The sequence below is a fragment of the Chrysoperla carnea genome, chromosome 4 (genome assembly GCF_905475395.1).
Source record: "Chrysoperla carnea chromosome 4, inChrCarn1.1, whole genome shotgun sequence".
Classification (NCBI taxonomy): Eukaryota; Metazoa; Arthropoda; class Insecta; order Neuroptera; family Chrysopidae; genus Chrysoperla; species Chrysoperla carnea.
The window spans coordinates 52,246,604-52,267,388 of NC_058340.1; the positions used below are offsets into that span (position 1 = coordinate 52,246,604).

Genomic DNA, 20,785 nt, shown 5'->3' on the forward strand with positions numbered 1-20,785 from the left:
TCGCAATTTCAGTCCGATTTCAATAAATCAAGAAGGGGTTTGGAAGGCCAAATTCGTTCGAAAAGAAAAATCGACTAATAAAGAGTCGACTTTTTGTATTTTTCGATAAGTTTTCGATAAGTTCTAAGCAAAAAAAAAAATACTCTTGTGATTTGTTCTCTAGGCGCTTAGTTTTCGAAATAAAATTTTTTTTTTCCAATCTCTGAGGGAATTCGCTTAGCTAACGCAGCTGCTGCGCTACGAATTTTTTATGTTATGAAGAATGTAAAATATGGTCACCAAGAACTCTGCTGAGACCTTTATTTTATACGTGTGTAATTCAAGTGTGTCCCATGTGTTTCAATTGAAATTGTATAGGTATGCTATACTACATACCTATTACCTATCTATTTGAGTGTCACGTAAAAGTTTTATGCATTGATGAAAATTCTCTAAGTTTTCCATGGTTATGCATTTTGTTAAGTTAGGTTTCATATCTACTTTCGCCTTCAAACTTGTTTTCATTTTCTTTTGAACACTTTTATAAGAAAACCGTTATAGCTTTATTTCAGACGAAATGTTTTACTTGTTTGTAGATATGAAATTGAGAACAGGAACCAGCCGTGAAGCAGGTCTGTAGCCACCCTGGAGGGCCACACAAATAACTTCTTAAATATAATAAAGAACTATTAAAAATGAATAGGTACAATAAATAAAAAGAAAAACTTCGATCGACTCAAAACAACTCGACCTTATGTTACAAAATTGTTTTCGGATCATATTGCTGTTAATACGAATGAAATTCTAACATTCTTGAAAACTAATAGAGCTATTTGAATTTTGATCCAAAATTTGAAAAGTATGACCCAAATTTAGTAGAATTACATACTTGGTTTATCAAAATTGAATAAAATTTGGATGTGATAGTCCAAAATTAAATTTTTTGATTCTGATGACGTCATAAAGTTGAAAAATTCGACTTTTTTGATAACACAATCAAATTTGATCCGATCTTATTGGAATTTTTTTGAACCCCACTATTTTTGGGCCATTCTTTTCAGCAGCAATTTCTATTTTTCGCTAGCTATCCCTAATGTGCTTAATTCCGGATCCAAGACTCCACATTCTTGAAAACTATCAGAGATAGGATAATTTTAATCAAAAATTTGAAAAGTATGACCCAAATTTAGTAGAATTACATACTTGGTTTATCAAAATTGGATAAAATTTGGATGTGATAGTGCAAAATTAAATTTTTTGATTCTGATGACGTCATAAAGTTGAAAAATTCGACTTTTTTGATAACACAATCAAATTTGATCCGATCTTATTTCAATTTTTTTGAACCCCACTATTTTTGGGCCATTCTTCTCAGCTGTAATTTCAGTTTTTCGTTAGCTATCCCTAATGTGCTTAATTCCGGGACCAAGACTCCACATTCTTGAAAACTATCAGAAATAGGATAATTTTGATCAAAAATTTGAAAAGTATGACCCTAATTTAGTAGAATTACATACTTGGTTTATCAAAATTGGATAAAATTTGGATGTGATAGTGCAAAATTAAATTTTTTGGATTCTGATGACGTCATAAAGTGGAAAAATCGACTTTTTTGATAACGCAATCAAATTTGATCCGATCGTATTGAAATATTTTTGAACCCCACTATTTTTGGGTCATTCTTTTCAGCTGCAATTTCAATTTCTCGCTAGCTATCATTTATGTGCTTAATTCCGTGACCAAGACTCTACACTCTTGAAAACTATCAGAACTAGGACAATTTCGATCTAAAATTTGAAAGGTATGACCCAAATTTAGTAGAATTACATACTTGGTTTATCAAAATTGGATAAAATTTGGATGTGAAAGTGCAAAATTAAATTTTTTAGATTCTGATGACGTCATAAAGTTGAAAAATTCATTTTTTTTGATGTTATGATATTAAAAAACATCAGTATACGAATTTTCATCAAAATCGTACAGCCCATCCCGATAAATATAAGGCGCAACCTAACTACTTGCCACCGGCTCTATACACCCTAGTCGTGATGTATTGTTATTTTCCTTTTTTTTCTTTTTAACTGACTTCTTCTCAATACCGTCTTAGTTTCTAGGCTGTGAGTGTACATTATGACCGCCGATAGGATTAATTGCATGCAATCTAGAATATCTACGGATTGCTATATGCTATAATTTATAACTTAAGGTATTAAAACTATTGGCTCCTGTTTTTTCGCTATAATTTATGTATTTTTATTAAAAATTTGAAAATAAATGTATTAACATGGATGGGTTTCAATCTGATTCTGCATGAGAAGTGGGCACCGCATCCACAAGACCATGGCCTTGAGGTCATGGCTTCCATGGCCTCATTGTGATCCTCTATTAATATTTCAAGATAATAAACTATGAAAAAAGTGTCAGTTGCTGCCGGACACTTTCTTTTGCCCAGAATGATAATTCCAATAACAAAATTTTATTTCTTTAGTGTATTTTTTTTCATGTAAGATGGGTGTAATGCGCAATAGTGCACTTGGAAAATAAAAAATATGTGTTGAAAATATAAAGTATTATGAATAATAATAATTAAAATTTGAAAGTAATGGGTAGTAAACATTTCTTATTTTATAATTTATTACTATTAGGCATGTAGTAGTAAACCTTTTATCTTATTTTGTCAATAATAAATGACATGTGAACAATTATAACTTGCTATAAACAACCACAATGAATTTAGTATAAAATTAATGACAATTTATTTAAACCTAGAAACAATAATAATAATAGAACTAATAGAAACATTTAAATATATAATGTAATAATATTTTGAACATAATTTATGATATTTGGTAAAACCTCCTTCTGTCTTTGTTCAAACATATATGTATTATGTATTATATGTACGATATATATATATATAATAATAATAAAATGAATTTGATGTAAATTATACTTCCGTCCGGAAATGCTAAATCAGTTAATGTTATCAGTTGTAAAATATAAAGCAAAAGATGAATATTATTATATTATATACGTAAGTATGTATAATGTGTGTTGTGTATAAATCTACTGGATGGCGCATAAAAAGATCGGTAGAAATTAATAAATAATTTTCGATCGAACCGTCGAGAGTCGATCGAACCGTATACCATGTGTGTTTGTACCATCTAGGTATATACATATCTGTAGTATGACAGAATACATGCATCTTTTACCGTTTAGTAATGCATCTAAGCGAGAGGTATTATATACATGTGTTGTAAGACTACAGATACGATACGACAGATACGATACGACAGATCTTTTGTTGTATGCATGCAGAGAATGGGAGTTTTGATGAACTTACTAGTTATCTGTAACTAAAAAACTCCCATTCTCCAAGCGTCTTCCAACTAATGTTCAATACATGTATATAATACATCTCGCTTAGATGCATTACTAAACGGTTGTATTCTGTCATACTACAGATATGTATATGCCTAGATGGTACAAACACACATGGTATAGTACTAGTCGCAGAAACGAAGCAATGAAGTTCGAAAAATTTGAACACTTAGTCGAATTTGAATTCGGTTTTTGGCATTCGATTCGGAATTAGTATAAATAATATGTTTTGTCGCAATATTCGTGCTCAGCGACCGCAAAAAAATTCGTGCAACGAGTATGGACCGATTATAACGTATTTTCCAATATAACGTATTTTCCGATAGAACGTATTTTCCGAAAACTCCAGGAGACGGCGAGAATATCTTTTACCCTGGTCACCAGGTACCTTGGAGACCAATTCTGACGCGATATTCGTGGAATCATTTTCATCACTATTAACCGAATTTTGAATTTAGTATATTTACGGTTAATTGAAAATGCATATTATTTATGAAAATTGCATATTTTTATTTCTCTTTAATCAATTAAGGTCACAAAGTTTCCTGACGCACTAACGGATCGAATACCGAAACCCGCAATCCAATCCGACAGTTCAAATTTTATCGAACTTGGACCATTTTTAGTCTTTCGTTTCCGTGATTGCACAAACAATAGAGACTTTGAGCATAAAAACTTCTCAGTCTTGATAAAAATTAGACTACAAATAGTTAATAGAATGCAACAACTATAATTTCACAACAAATAATTTAAATAAGAAAAAGTCTCATACAAAAGTTTTAACTGACGTAATTCTGCACATTTTTCGTTTTTTATTTCACTCTCTAACATTACTGTCTGAGACCTGCATATTTTTACGACAAATACTTTTTTTTCATGTCATTATATAAGCTTTTAAAAAGATAACTGAAACACCGTATATTCAATGAACAAAGTATGGTAATACTTCAAAGTTCATAAAATTACAATTATATATTTTCGATCGATTTTTGATTCTGTGAAAATAATAGTTTCCGAAATATAGATAGCTCAGTGAATGTCGCATTTCATTCGTCGAGAATTCAAGTCAATTTATTTAACGTTTTAAGAACGGTAAAATGGTATATTATTTGGTAGCAGATTTTATAGTAGTAGTAGCATGATAATTCACGGAGTTCTGACGAAAATAAACTTGCTTACTAGCTTCTTGACATACTTCTTCATTATAGGAAAACCAATCCAATCTCTTTGTTATTTGATCAGATTTACAGTGACATCATTCATTTTTCGGTTGAATTTACTGTGTTATCCGCGAAAAACTGTTAAAATTTGGGGTTTCGCACCTACATTTCGTAGCTAATATAATGACATGAAAAAATTCGCAAAAAAAGTAGCATATCTCGGCCAATTTTCATGCTTCAAAGTCCCAAAAAAGGGTAAATATGCAGCATTACGTCAGCTACAACTTTTATATGAAACCTATTCTCAATTAATGCATACTTTTTTACTTATTATGAAAAACTGATTTTTCAATGCATTGTTTCATTTTATAAATTTTCTCTGAGGTTAACGATACGTAAATGTTATTATTGTACATTCCATAAACTACATATAACCTAATTTCGATCGCGTTCGAGAAACTGTCAAGCTCTAGGTGAATTTTTGAATCTCTGCCTGTACTACGCAAGTCATTCAGGTTTTATGCATGTTTATTAATTCTTTGGTATAGATTAAATCGGAATTTTGGAACATAGAATTACGTACGTCAAACGAATATTTTAAAAATATAAAATTGTAAAATTACTAATCTTCGCGTAATAATCCCTAAGGCTTAAATCGACTTAACCTTCAAGTAAGTGAATTGATTAAAGTCACAAAGCTCACGCAACTTTTATTCATTCTATCGACCTTAACACAACTTAGAGTTTGGAATTAATGTTGCTGACAAGTGTTTTCAACAAGGCGGAGCCACATGCCACACAGTACGCGGCACATTTAATTTACTCAAAAATATTTGATGACAAATAATTTCACGTAAGGGATCTTTTAATTTAATTGGGATATGTAAAGTCATTTGCCTACTGTTGATTGAACACTCGGAATACAATATTCGGTCAGTTATTGGCAAAATACGATCGCAATTGCTGCGAAAATTGGAAATCCAACAACGTGCCATTCACGGCGACTACATAGCCGAAATCATATTAAAGTATTACAAGACATAAAACTTTCTTTCTAGTAATGCTAGTTTAAAAAATCTTAGTATTGATAGGTACTTTAAACATTTTATTCGTTCTTGCAAGTAGACTCCGGACTTGTTACAGTCTGTATTATATTTATAAAATAATATACAATATTATATAATATTATATAAAAGAGAGGGAACAGGGGGAAGTAGAAGTATAATAATTGTATATCATTTATCATAAACGATGTTTCCATATATACATTAAAAATAATATCTACACACAATTCGTATTTTATTCAACTACCATTCAAAGATTAAAAACGGATTTTGTGATATAAAAAATTGGCATTTTAAAGAAAGTCATTTTTTAATGTCGTTAGATTCTCTTGATATAACAAATGGTAAATAACATGTTTAAAAACTTTCCTTTATGACAAAATTTTAGATATTGATGATGGATCGTAACTTTCTTTAATTCAGCATTTCGTAAAGGAAAATGAAATTTTTTCGAATAAAAATTTGTAAGTGAGGTAAGGTAAACAAAAAATCACGATTGCGAGAGGATTAGAGAATATTGCAGATTGTCAATTGACTGTCTTGATAGAAAGTTTAATTTTATAATTGTCTTCTGGTTTTATAGAATTTTTCTAAATTAATTTACTTTATTTATAACGATGCTATTTATATACTTCGTCATCCCAGTTGGTCGTACGAAAGATATAGGTTTTATGCTTGTTCCTGCTGAATGGTATTAAAAATAAAAAAAACTCAAGGCTGGTCTTTGCTACCTAACCGTTAGTTAAAAACAGACTACATTTGTCCTGAAATGGTTTTAATTGACTTAGAATCTCTGCGGTCACTAATGACCTAGAAGTTAAAAAGCAACCTAAGAAAACAAACTTGTTCATATAATATTTATTCTAAATTTCCCTACAAAGTCGTACATTGCAAGTTTGATGACCATGCGGCGGCAGTGACTGTGCAATGGTATCCACTAAACTGAAACTGTACAATGGTATCCACCTAGGTTTCACATACACTCAAACCCTTACAGTTATTACTATCCTTTACTTTGAAAAAATCCCGCTTCCTTAAAGGTTCAATAGTTTTTCAAAAGCTTGAAAATGACTGATTGAAAAAATGATTATTTCTTCCTCTTTCAATTTGGCAATGTTACGAAAAACCTTCACCACTAAGAAAAGTTCACGGTCTAAATGACAACTTAAAAACACTCCCTTTCATATACATTATTACGTATAACAGGATGTAAATATTATTTATTGGAGGAAGTAATTAAGAATTCATTCGGCAGTGACGACACTTTTTTGGAGGGCTGAGGTCCACTGCGTTACCCCATTGAGAATAAAACGGATTTATCTATCTTGGATTTAATTTTGTTGATGTTCATTTCCATCGCTTCCTCTAAACAAATTCTTTATGTTATTTATAAGGTGTAACTTAAACATAAAATTAACTGTCTCGTGATTTGTGTTCAAATAATATTATGCTAATTATCCACTAAACGGACAAACAATAGCAAAACTCCCACCGCAAAAAAACCAAAAACATAACTGAAACTGTAATAGACGTTGGCTAATACATTTCCAGCCCCAAAAAGTTTATAAGAAGTTTCAGTTTTGTTTTTTTCGGCTCAAGATTCAGCTTTGTTTTTGTTTGTCCATTTAATGGAAAACCGACATTATTAAATAAAGAGAAAAGAAAAAACAAACATTGATTTCATTTCTCAATATTGCGCATAAACCGACCACATTTTTCCTATTGAGAAGAAAATTGGTCTTAACTGCATATCTAGAATGTTTTCGATTTAACTTAATCGAAATCAATTCACACTGGTAAGAGCTATAATTTCGATAAAAAAAAGGCATGGTCGTGCTGAAATGTCTAAAATGTTTAAAATTCTAATTGGCACTTTTTAGAGACAATCTGAACTTACAAATTTTTAACGCTCTATTCCTATTTAGAGGGTCTGTAGAGACTGAACTGAACAAATTTTCTTGTCAGATGAAATTAATTAAATTAAAATCGGCTCATCTGTTTGGAAGCTGCAATGCCACATACAGACATACAAATACAGAAGTTAAATACATAACACTTCTTTCTAGTTCAGTCGGGGGTTAAATAGTCAAAAAAAAAAAAAATAATAAAAATACTTACACATAATGTTTACAAAAAAAAAGAAAAAAGAAAAATTAATAAATTTTGATTAACAATAATGCCTTTTTGCAGAAACTATGTCCAGTGAATGTAGTTCACAGTAGTAATGTGATGTTGCTATGTTGTTGTGTTTCAGTAATCTGTATATAATGTTAGCTATTTTATTATTTATAAACTATTGCAATTACTATCATTATAGTTGTTATTATTATTTAAATTGAAATGTGTACAAACTATAAAAAAAAATAAAAATGAAAATAAATTTTATACTTTTCACATTCCGGGTATTTCATGTAAAGCTATATGTTGTTTAGAACTTTCGAAATAAAATTATTTCTATGTTAAAGTTAGTAAAGCTAGTTTTCTTTTATTTCCTCTTCTCAAGGTTGGAGGTGGTAACTTTAAAGCACAGCCATATATTTTTTAGTTAAGTTGCTAAAAGTATGGGTAGTAAAAAGAGCGAAGATGAGATTTGCAGATTTTTCCAAATAAATAATTCGAGAAAAGGTATTCTTTCCTTTATTTTGGATAAAAAATATTTCTAAATATAATGCAAGTGTTGAAATGTAAATAAACTAAAACACAATGGACTGAGTTAAAATGCCTTGTATAGAAAGTATTGAATGTCAGTGCTTGCATTATTTTTAATAAAATAGAACTTTCAAGTCCTTATGTTTTTATAGTTTTGGAGAAAATGAACACCAAAGTTTTGTCCTAATTTACTTCCTCACGGGTACACAGTGATGTTTATGAAAAATGTTTCAAACAAAAGTTGTTTATTTTTTATAAGGAACAATTTTAAAAATTTAAATAATTATTATATCTCTAACGATTTACAACATGGGTCCTAAGGACTCAAGACCCAACTTACCTATATTACTCATTTACGAACCCAAATACACTTTTTACGTTCCGAGCACGCTAAAAAATTCAGCTCGATATCTCTTTTAGTCTTTTAGTTATCGCGTTGACAAATAGACGGACGGAGAGACGGACAAACGGACCACCGGAAATAGACTAATAATGTGACTTTAGGAACATATATACCAAAAGTTTGTTCGTATCATCAATATATTTAAGCGTTATAAACTTGGGACTTAAATGAGTATACCTTGATATATATTTCATATATATTGGGTATAAAAAGTGGTGTGTACTTTCTTTGACACAACAAAACAAAAATAACTTCTAAGCAAATTACGATAACTTCATAGGCAACATGTATAGGATCATATCTCTGATAATAGTTTCATTAAATATTCATAGATGTCGACATATCACCCACTGTACTAAAAGGAGATTTATTATTTAAATTCATGGTATTGGTGGCATATATTGGATCATAACTCTAATTGGATAATAGTTTTGTTAAATATTCATAGATGTTGTTATATCACACACTATACTAAAGGGAGAATATCAACTAACTTCATGCTGTAAATAAAATCATATTGTCGTTTGCGTGCATCGTAAAATTTCATTCTCATATTTTCACTCTCCCACGGCAAAAGAATCTCTTTTCCCTTCTCAAAAGTGGAGGAGATAGTTTGAAAGATTCAAAAAGTGTAGGTAGGAAAAAAGGCGAAGTTTTTTTTCTTGTTTTTCTAAATAAATAATCCTAAAAAAGGTATTTTTTGCCCTAATTTGGCTCAAAAATGATCCACGCAGAGCAGTTGATCCACGACAATTGATATTACGGCATCTGAAATTTGACCCACAATATATTATCTTAGACAGAAAATTTTATATCGTTTACAAGATAGCAGCGCAAGTGACTGCGAATCAATAACGTAGCGTTTACATTCACTAGGCGCATATGTGTGTAAACAGTGAATGACGACATTGTTTTACCACGAAATTTCAAATGTGGGCCTTATAACCTTCTGTGTCTTATTTAACTCAGGTACCTTATTTTCTTGCATTGAATACCCGGTATATTCAATGTTAATGTATTTTCTACCTTCGTATGCATTTGGTACGTATTATGTATATTGTGATGATATTCGAGTTTGCAATGTTTTTAAATCATTTATATTTCATTACCTTTGTTAAATATATAATTTTCTTGATAATGTGATGTCCTCTACCATTCTCAAATATTTTAAAAGCGTGCGGTAAATGGTCTCGAACAAAAGTACCTACTCTATATGCGTAACAGAAAGGATATAAGGATAAAAGGGGATATTATTCTTATGATATTTCAAAACTACTAAAATTTAAAAAGTGTTGGTGCAAAATAGCAAACCTTCCCAGTGCAAAAAAAAAAAAAACAAAAAACAAAAAAAAACAGCAAAAGCTCAGTGAAGTATTACATTATAAAATTACTTATAGAAGAAGTTCATAAGTTCATAAGTTAGAAAATAACAAGATTGTAGAACATATTGTGAAAAATAATTTAAATAATTAACAAGTGCAATTTTTTTTATATCTTAGGTTACATAATATTTTATTTCCCCAAAAGTAAAATCAGACAAAAGAATCCCTGATATATAGGTACTTGTAAGTTGCCCCCAATTAAAAAGCCAAAACTATTCGTAAAGTTCTATTACTGGAAGGTTATTTCAATTTAACGCAGGTTGCTAAATATATGATGTTACAATTCGCCTCGCGGAAATTTTGAGTTGATAGTTCAACGTGATAAATTTTGTTTCATTAAATCGATAATATAAATGAATATTTTGCCATGATTTGAATAGCGATGCAATACCAATTGAAATTTTTCATTAATATTGTAAATGCAAAATAATTAAATGTCAGATTCTTTGAACAAAAATCAGGATAAAAGTTCAAATAAACATATACCCGGAGACTTTTCACTTTCAAGCAAAAGGAACGATGATACAATATGTTTGTTCTCAAATAATAATTTCAGTCTAGGACACTCTCACAACTCCCTCGTTACTGATAAGAAGGCTTTCCGCCTGGCTTCAATCTTCGGAGCTTTGTTCGCTATATATTTGTATCTAGTCTGATGAATCTTTCTCCAAAATATTAAAAAAATTCTTCAAATGTGCCGTAGAAAATAATGATATATTAGAAAAAACTCTTCAATTTTATTAATTTAAAGTTTAATATAATAACCCCATAATAAATGTTGTCCAAATCGATTCGACACTCTTTGGAAAGATAAACAAACAGACAGACACACTTGCGCATTTATAATATTCGTAAGGACCAGTAAGGGCTATGGAAAACTGAATGTCTCTCTTTTATATGTTTAGGTGAACTTTTTCTTATTTTAGTAAGTTTCAAATGATTTCAAAATATATTTTATTAATATTTTTCATAGTTTAATGCAAAACAAGTTTTCGACGTAGTCTTCTTCTATTTAGTTTTTTTGTATCAATTTCCAATTTATTTTTGTTTTGCAATGTTGGAATGAATTTTGTATATAACTGTGGATTATGCTGCGAGAATCTCACATTGTGTAATATTTTTATTAATTAAAAAAGTTTGCATTTATATAGAATTTTGCATTTATTTTAGAATTTAAAAAATTTTAATGCACTTATTTATTATATTTACATATACATTTGTGCATTAGGTGAATTTATTTCACAATATACAGGGTGGTCCAAGTTATAATAGCAGGTAGATAACGTTAAAATAACGATAATTTTTCAATACACTTAGCCGGGGAAATCTTCTTTTCTAGATACAAAGTGTTGAATTTGGAAAATAACTGACATTTTGGTATTGCCAAAACAACAGTTTAGAAAAATTGGTTTGGCACCTAGTAGGCATGAAGATGTGAGTGTTGCAATCACCCAGTTTCGAAGTTTTCATTTGCTATGAATTCACTGGCCTATGGGATTTTTTCGAAACAAGATTATAGCGCTTAATTCTCCACCGTTAGGACATAGGTACTGTGTGTCACAATTTTTATAAGCAACCGTTAGTTAGACACCAAAAAAGGCCATTTTTTGCCAAAAATTCTCAAAACTTGTATCTACAAAGAAAGGCTATCTCAGCTATAAGTGTATTAAAAAATTATCATTATTTATTTGTTAAAGTACTGCTGCTAAAACTTGGATTACCTTGTATTCACAATTTTGGTTTTAGCCGATGAAAAAAACTGATCAATTCGTCTGTATTTTTATGCGTATTTCTCGATATCTTTGCCAATTATAAACCGATTTCAATGATTCATTTTCTCCAGGAAGGTTAGGTTTCAGAGAGGCTCCGTATAAAATTTAGCAAAAAATTCAATCCGTAAGAGGGAGACGAAAAATTCAATAATTTGGTTTTCAACAATTTTCAGTGCATCTAGTGCTGCCTGGGTGAACTCGATTAATTTTAAGGAAGAATTCAACTCTTAAGTGGGTTGGAGGAAGGAATACAAAAATTAATGACAAGTATCAAATTTTTGACGACCTTGATCATTCGAATGTACTAATATCTCCAAAAAGGCAGGCAAAAATTTCTGTTCATAATTGATGAATACGGTCCTTTTACTCTGAAACATTACTTGATTTCAATAAACAGTATTATCATATGATAGTTTGAAGTTTGAAGAAGATATTATCTGGGTACTAATACAATAAAGGGTCGGGGGTTCCATCAAGGGTTTCAAGGTTCAAAGAATCATACTCCATCCCAAATTAAACTACCACGTAAATCGAGAAAGCTGAATGGGTAAGCATACAAAGTTATTCTTTATCCTTCTTACCTTCGACTAGGTATATACCCGTTGATTACTTACCTCTAGAATATACTGGAAGAAAAAATATTTGAGTAGTTTATTTTTATTGGCATTAGTTAATTTAAGTCAGTAAAAAATGAAAGAAAGTTATAAGCTCTTGGAATTGAATGACAACAGATACAGGCGTAGTATTTGATAACTATGCCAGAATGGCTGGAAATTTGAAGGGCCCATGTGATGGTTTATAATAATTTTTCCGCCTACGAAAAATTTCGTAGCCAGGAAATTGCACAAACTTTATAGGAATGGGAACCAAGCTAAATTTTCTGAATTCTTGATATGTAGTAGCTCTAAGCACTCTGAAAAAATGTCTCAATGGGTGCCCAGAAACTAATGAACAGTTTTGTATTTATTTAACATTTTTTCCGATAATAAATTAATATTTTTCATTCTTATTTCATTATTGATAGTAATGATATTTCGAGCCATAGAATTAATGTTTGAACCAAGAAAGAGAGTAGTTTTTGTACATTTTTTTTGGTTGTTTTTTGGTCTTCGAATTATTTTTTTTACGAAGCGTTACATGCACCATTTTAACTTTGACTCTTAAAGATTCTACTCATTTGTCAGAAAACGTCAAGAATCCAACCAAGTTAAAACATTCTTTATGCAAGCTACGAATCTGTTTGCAAAAATGGTGAAAAATAGTTTTTCTTTAACAAACGAAAATAATTACAAAATTTCGTTGTCATTTTAATTCATTTTTCATTAGTAAACTATTTTCGTATTTATAAATAAATAATGGGTTAAATAAATTAAAGATGTGTTATTTATTAATTTAATAATTATCAAAATTGCCGAAATTATGTAAACAATTTTAAAAAGTGCATAAATATATATATCAAATTTAAGGTCCAAAAACCCGCAGACCCTTACTAACACGAAACCGTTAAAGGCAAACCCAGTCCATGGATCAGAGGGTGGAAGCTCTCTTACGGAAAACCAGCCAGCAATCACAGGGTTAATCAGTCTGCAAGTTTTTTGTCCTTCGCGTGATTTTTATTATCAATACGACCAGAAGATATTTTATTTTTGGAATATTTTGTCAAGGATATATTTTATCAAGTTATTTCTTTGGGGATTGTTTTGTCGTGGGTATTTTTTGTCAATGAGACATTTTGTGTGAGATATTTTGTCCGAAGATATTAGCGCGTGCTACCGCCACCCAATAAACCCTGAAAATAACAATTAATAAGTTAACGGATATCTCGTTTTTTGATTATCGGAAAAAATGATTTTTGATTTTTAATTAAATATATCTTTTTATTTGAACATCAAACTGTATGAAGATTCATCAATTTTAAATTTACCGCACATTAAACAATTTTATAAGGAAAAAGTTTATAAAAACGGCCTTGATAACAGGGCTTGCTTTCAAATTTTCCGCATTTCTGATATTATAGTCAAATACTACGCCTGATCCTAGACTCAATAATACAACCAACAGGTTTCTAAACATAAAATATATAGATTATGACATTTTCTTTATCCCTAGCTTGAAGTATCGTCCTTCCCGACTGGATTTAACTCCAGGAACAGCAATGTTTTCTTAGAGCATAGGAATAATTTGTAAAATTATAAGACGAACTATTAAGAAATTCCAATTTCTCATTTGTGGTATGCTGAGCCTATTCTCATTACGCCGTCAGTATAGGAAATAATAAAATATGAGAAAAGGGATAAGAGATCTTCAAAATTGTATTTTTGAAGAATTGTCATATCAAACTTTAACCGACATTTTTGAAAAATTAATATTTCAAACAAAAGTTATTGGCATTTTTTTCATAGTTCATTTTTTTAATCTAGAATTTTGTTTTATATTTTCATTTAAATTAAAATATAAATTGTCGGTATATTGGCATGAAATTTTCGCATGCAAATGGATCTCTCATGGCTTAGATGTAATTGTACCCATGGTTTTTTTTTAAAATTTAGTTTTTTGACTAATAATTTAATTTTTAAATGATAAACAATTTTTATTTTTAAGAAAATAGTTTTAAAATAGTTAATCAATTATCTCGTTAACTAGTAATTTTTTTACTACATTAAGTGGCTCTACAGACCTATCTTTATTTAAATAAAGGATTCACAACATACCGCAAGCGAGAACTTTTTTAAATCAATATTAGGTATAATTTTACAATCCATAGTAACATTATTATTATTGCAGCAAACTTGATAGTCTTCAGTTTGTTCTAAAATAATTTGAATGGAGTTTAAAATAATTTATATATAAACTTGCAATCAATATTTAAACGATTGTTAGACCGTACTTTGAGCTAGGGGAAAAAAGTATACTTCCCACGGCTAGAAGGATAGATACCCTGGCTTGAGGTATAAAGCTTTCGGTTTTGATATCACGAAATATACGCTGGGAATCAAACTTTCTGGCCTTGGGCCGCAATATACTATTTCTTCGATCATAAAAAGCTGACATTAAATATCCTTTACTAGAATTCATCTGAACTAAAATTACTATTCATCTGAAAATGTTTGACCTAAATATCGGTCAAATGAAGTCAATATTTTGAAAGTATTGTAAAGTATATTGTAAAATAATTGTGTGGAGTAAATGTGCAATTGGTCGTCATTGTTTGATCCAGTAATTTGTATTACAATTTAGTTCCTCATACTTTTCTCTATTTTTACATGAATATTTCTTAGGATATATAGTTAAATTGTCAAACTAAGTGATTTGTCTGTACATTAGAGTTGGCGGGACGCGTTCCAGTATTGTCACATTACTGTATATATTATTTTTAACGCATATGTAATATTTTGTGACAATTTATCTCTAATTTTAAACACGTTACAATAATTTAGTTTATATTTAGTTCAATGTCTTCTTCATTATATGTTTGTAGGGGAAGGTATAGTGCCTAGAATCAAAATTTAGATTTATGTATTTTTAAAACAATACATTAAATATTATAATGGAAATTGTCATTGTTTATAGATCTGCTATTCCTCAACATTTTTAATTTTTTTTGTGAATTAAGTATTAAACAACGTTCTAATGTCCCACGATTTTCGCGCTAATATATCTAAAACCATCATCACCGATTATTCTTGAAAGAACTCTCTTCAACCTGTAATCGTTCCTGTCCATTATAGGTAAGAATATCACAGGCATCCACTTGTTTGTCCACCTACAGCTTGAACTAATATTTTTAGTGATTATGGGTGAATGGGTTTTCTTTTTCTCACATATATAACCATTACATCTCCAAAATTAAACGTTCGATGTTTAAAATTGGGATTAGGTGTAAAAACTTATTCAAGACTAGGCAAGAATTTACGCTGATTTATAAAACAATATGCAATGATCAGCTTGTGAATAGACCAAATCAAATAAGAAGAACCACGTCTTCAATATACCTGAATTCTGATATTATTCCCTCATTTTAATACAAATGCTGCTCAGTTGTTCAATATAAATATCAGCGGAGAAATACAGAAAGATACAAGGTACATTTTATTCTTGAAACTACATCTTACCCTACATGTAGGTATGTTTATATTATTTTTAATTTAAAATGAGGAGCCACTTATAAATAGAATAATAAAATTTAATAATAAATTTGAAAACATTATCAAAATTATTATGTTCGAACAAATAATTACTAACAGCTGTTTTTTTTTTTATGATTTCACCTTGAAAATAATTTTCAAGTGGGAAAAGAATTATGTTCCTTTTTAACCGACGAAAAATCCAAGGAGTAGGTTATTGATTCGACTGTGTTTTTTCTTTTTTGTTTGCGTGTGTGTTTGTTTGTAACGCGATATTTACGTTGATTATAAACCGATTTTTATCGGGTGATAAAGACTTAAATTTGAACACGAAATTACACCCGTAAAAAATGGGAAGAAGGATTTTTAGAATTAACAATTTTTTGAAACATTATCAATATGGTATTCTACTATGTTTGAAAAAGTATTTCAAAATGTTGATTTTCCTAATAAGAAGCCACAAAAAATAAACACGCTTTTTTGCCATGAAATGAAATGAAATTTAAAAACTTTTTTTATTCTCCGAAAACGCTATCAACCATTTTGGTGACGGAATATTGGTAAAAACAACAGTCGTGTATGTAATTATTATATGTAAAAATAAAGCTGATGGTAACTTAACCAACAATTACTATGGAAGTCATTTACAAATTCGTCATTAATGCATATTATTTTTGCCTATATGCATATAATGTTACATCATGACGGCTCTGATTTTAGATCACGTGATATACATATTAAAAATTACGACTTTTAATTTTAATATAATAAAACAGTAATGTGCTCTTATGACTCAAAATCTACATAAATTTTAATTTTTATCAAGTTTCATAATTTATTTTTTACTACCGAAAGTAGTACCGTATTGTCAAAAACTTTTTGATTCTTGTGGGGTTTTGTTTTAAATTTGTAGAAAAAATACCACTTTTAAGGATCTCACCTTAGTCATTAAGAAGGATAACGGTTAAGTTATTAAAATTCCTTAAAAGTCATTTAAAAGTACAAAATAAAAACTTGGAAAGTATTCTAAAAGTAGAAATTATTTCGAAATAAATATCGAGACAGACTCGTCGCCTTCAAGGAAAGTAAATGAATACCTTCCTTCATATTCCCATTATTTAATTCAAAATTATTTTTTACTTTTTTATTGTTCTCAATTTTTTAAGTCGATTCTTCTGTTTTATTCTCTTCGTAAAATGTTTTTATTATATTTAAAAAATGATACGTTTTTATTATATTTTAAAAATGATTACCCTTGACTCATAAAAATTAATTTTACTATTTGTGTGGTTAGAAAATTATATCTATCACTTCACTCCTAATTGGAGGCGCTGTAACAATTATCGGACAAATATTCATCATTGTCATTTTTAGTTTAGTATTTTACAAAAATACGTTTTTTAATAAATTCAGACTTCTTTTTCAACGTCGCTAAAGAAGTTTTCACTTCAAAAATGCTATAAGCCACCGAAGCCAGCGAAGAAGCGTATATAAAAAACTCGAGGTTACTTGTTTGATGAAGAATAACATTTTTTAGGATATCGTTATAGCCGATTTTGAATTTTTACTATAATATCAGTGTATAACAGTTAATTAATTGCTTTTATTGGATTTTTGGAATTTTTTTTGTTATACAGTTTCAGTTTTGTTATCACACGTACGTTTTACAAATTTATAAAAATGTAAGGGGTTATGTTTCTCAACGTTTCAATCGTTTGTTTTAAGCCCAGAGGGATTTTTAAGAATAATTCGGAAATATAATCATTTCCTTCGCAATATGACTATTTTTTGCGAATATCCAGACGTTAGAAATATCTGAAATTATCTTAATTTGTTGCAAAAAAAAAGTGTAATGGTAGGTTCATTTACCTATTTCTCTTGCATTGATTAAAACATTCTGAATAATTAATAAAATAACCTTTATGGCCAGGAATGAATCGAATCATACACCACCAAACGTATTAGACGAAACGAGACCAACCACTGATTTGTTGTATACGAAAGTTAGTAGTTTTGAATCGATATGGAATAAATGAACGTACAGGCAACTTATAGCTATACAGTTCGAGTCATATTTAAAGTGTACAGTCTATTCCATTAAACTAAAATGAGACCCACCGCAAAAGAGGCGAGCTTTGAGTATCGATTCAAAATTACTAACTACTTTCGTATAAAACGATTATTAATGAGTCATCTAATCCGGATAGAATAGAAAGGTCGGCTTTTTCGTGAAAAGTGATCTTTTTGCCCCTAAGATGGTCTTACACTAATTTGTATTGAAACAATAAAATTCTTAATCCCTGCAACAAAATGGACATTGCCCATCCAGGTAAATTTCTGGGTGAGTAGTGGTCCACCATGCCATATGGTTCCTACGCCTGTGCATTTGTCGTTTTTAAAACAAGCGACAGTATTCACGGCTTTCAAGTTTACAGAGTTGCAAACATGTGAATGGATTACTTTTAAAATTATTATATAATATGAGAGAGGAAGGCATCTTAGGTGGCATAAACTATATTACTATAAATACTACGATGTAGATGAACCATATTTTAAAAGTGATTTGACGTTTAAGTTCATTTCCATTCTTGAGGTCGGATGTGCACACCAACACATAGATCATTGCTAGATATTATTCTGTACATTGCCTTGCAATAATAATAATAATCATCATAATAATAGTTTATTGAAATTGGTATAAATAAGAGAAACAAGTGAAAACAAGCAATTGAATGAGTTTATTGTTGAAATACCATGTTTAGATAGTATTGATGACGCAATCGTTTTGTTTTTTTTTACGTCATGTAATTAGATGGTCACACAGAACTGATATTCCCATATAATACATACTATATAATTTGCACCTGATTTACGTGCCGACAGACAACTGAAAATGGATTAATTAGATGATTTTGATTTTATGGACACCTATACCAAAATTTTGTTCGTAGCATCAATATTTTTAGACGTTAAAAACTTGATACTAAATTTAGTATCATTTTTACCTCCTATCAATTTCTTCGTTTTTCATCAAAGAAAAAGTATTTTGAATTTATTTCCTCTAATAAAATTTTTTAAATATCTATAATTTCAATAAACTATAATCGATGCATTGGTTTTTTTCCACTGTAGTTCCTTTTATGCTCATCAGTTCTGGTATATTCAGTGTAGTAGGTATTTATAGATATAAAAATTGATTGAAAAAGGCGTTCATTCAGTCTTCGAGATATTGATGATAGATAAAGAATATATCTTTAACACAATTGTAATTTATTTTTAGCTCTAAATTTTAAATATTCTAAACTAAATGAAAAAAGGTTGTTTATTTAATATACAAAATAGTATGGCAAAAATGGATTAAAGCGGACTTTTCTTGTCTAGAAATGTAAACATATTGAAGATCATTTTCTGCTATGGTTTAAGTATCAAATCATGTTTCATGTGAGCAATTATAAATAAAAACTTATACGTACTTATTTATTTATAATCTTTTGTTTTTAGATTTGTAAATTTTTTTTGCAAAGTTAATACTTTTAAATAGCGCACAGTTCTTATCATATATACTGGCATAATTGCATAGATCTTATGATAGCCGGTTGCAGGAGTGTCTCTTTCCGAATTCTTACCCTTTAGGCTTTATTTCCACTGACATTAGAATGCTAGGTTGTAAATTTGTAATAATAAAATAAAGGATATGAGAAGAACAGAAATAATGAAGTTCAAACTTTTTTTTTTCATGATTAACATTTTCAAGGATGGCATAGTTCTTATAAAATTTCGGCATAGCTACATAGCTCCATTCATAGCCAGTTCCAGACGTATCCTTTAAGATTTTTGTACACTTGTTTTCAATGGCAGACGACAGATAAATAAAATATGGTAACTAATTATTATTGTAATATTGTTTATAAGTAACATTATCTATCTAGAACAGTCTATAAGTAAGTAAATTTAAAATACTATTCTTTCATATGAATTAATGTAAAAATATGTAACCTAAAAAAATTTTGTAAAAAAAGTTTTAAGTTTCGCTCTTGTATTGGCGCATAAGTGTGAGATTTTCTCTCATCACAAGAGCAATGATTCTGGTACGAAAGACGACAAGTTTGATGTGTTAAAAAGCAATTTCAAGATGACCGATGACGTAATCGATCCCTTGTATAATGTTGGACAAAATGACTTATATCTTCCTCCATGGATTTTCATTAATTTAAAGATTGTGGTGCACATGGCGCAAATGAAATGAGTTGCCATATTAGCATTCTGGTCCTATGAAAATTTCAATTTTTTTTTCTATTATTTAATTTTTTTCTATTTAATTCTTTATATCAAAATAGCGTCCTCTATAAATTTATATTTTCCGAGCTTTCTGGCCTCAATAAAATGACACTAAACTGATAATGTACTTTGACACTAAACCTTTGATATTTTCTACAATTGCTATCTAGTATTGAATTGTTTTTGTTATCTTCAAAATAAGTCTGACCTTACTTTTCAAATAAAAATTGTTAAAAAACATACGTAATGTTAATAGGTTTGCATATAAATTTCTTCTAAGATGTAATAAATGATTTCTAATCACGCAAATTATATACAGCTGAGCAAAGTATTAAAATGAAACATACGTTAAAAACTTTTAAATTACTGGAAATTATTATTGGACTTTCTAAGTTTGTTAGACGCTCAGAAGCGTATTGATTCCTTATCTAATGAAGTAAATTTTATAAAAATCCCAATACTTTCACTTTAAACATACCTTTACAGAAATTAATATTTTTTGCTTATTTTTCGATTAAACAAATTTCTTTTTAAATAACCATTATTTATCATTCTGACTAATCAGGCAGTAATAAGGTTTTCTGCTTTTA

General features: G+C 29.5%; 1 protein-coding gene across 2 annotated transcripts in view; it reads right to left on the reverse strand.

Moving 5' to 3' along the window:
• Nucleotides 1–20,785, reverse strand: part of LOC123297830 (Kv channel-interacting protein 1) — a 245,933-nt gene that overhangs the window by 10,745 nt on the left and 214,403 nt on the right. The window contains exon 2 of one of the 2 annotated variants that reach the window (XM_044879630.1): nt 12,408–12,419. The exons of the other annotated variant lie outside the window; for it this stretch is intronic. Within the exon in view, the coding sequence (XP_044735565.1) occupies nt 12,408–12,419 (12 nt within the window). The remainder of the gene's footprint in view (nt 1–12,407; nt 12,420–20,785) is intronic. 2 annotated transcript variants of the gene reach the window in all.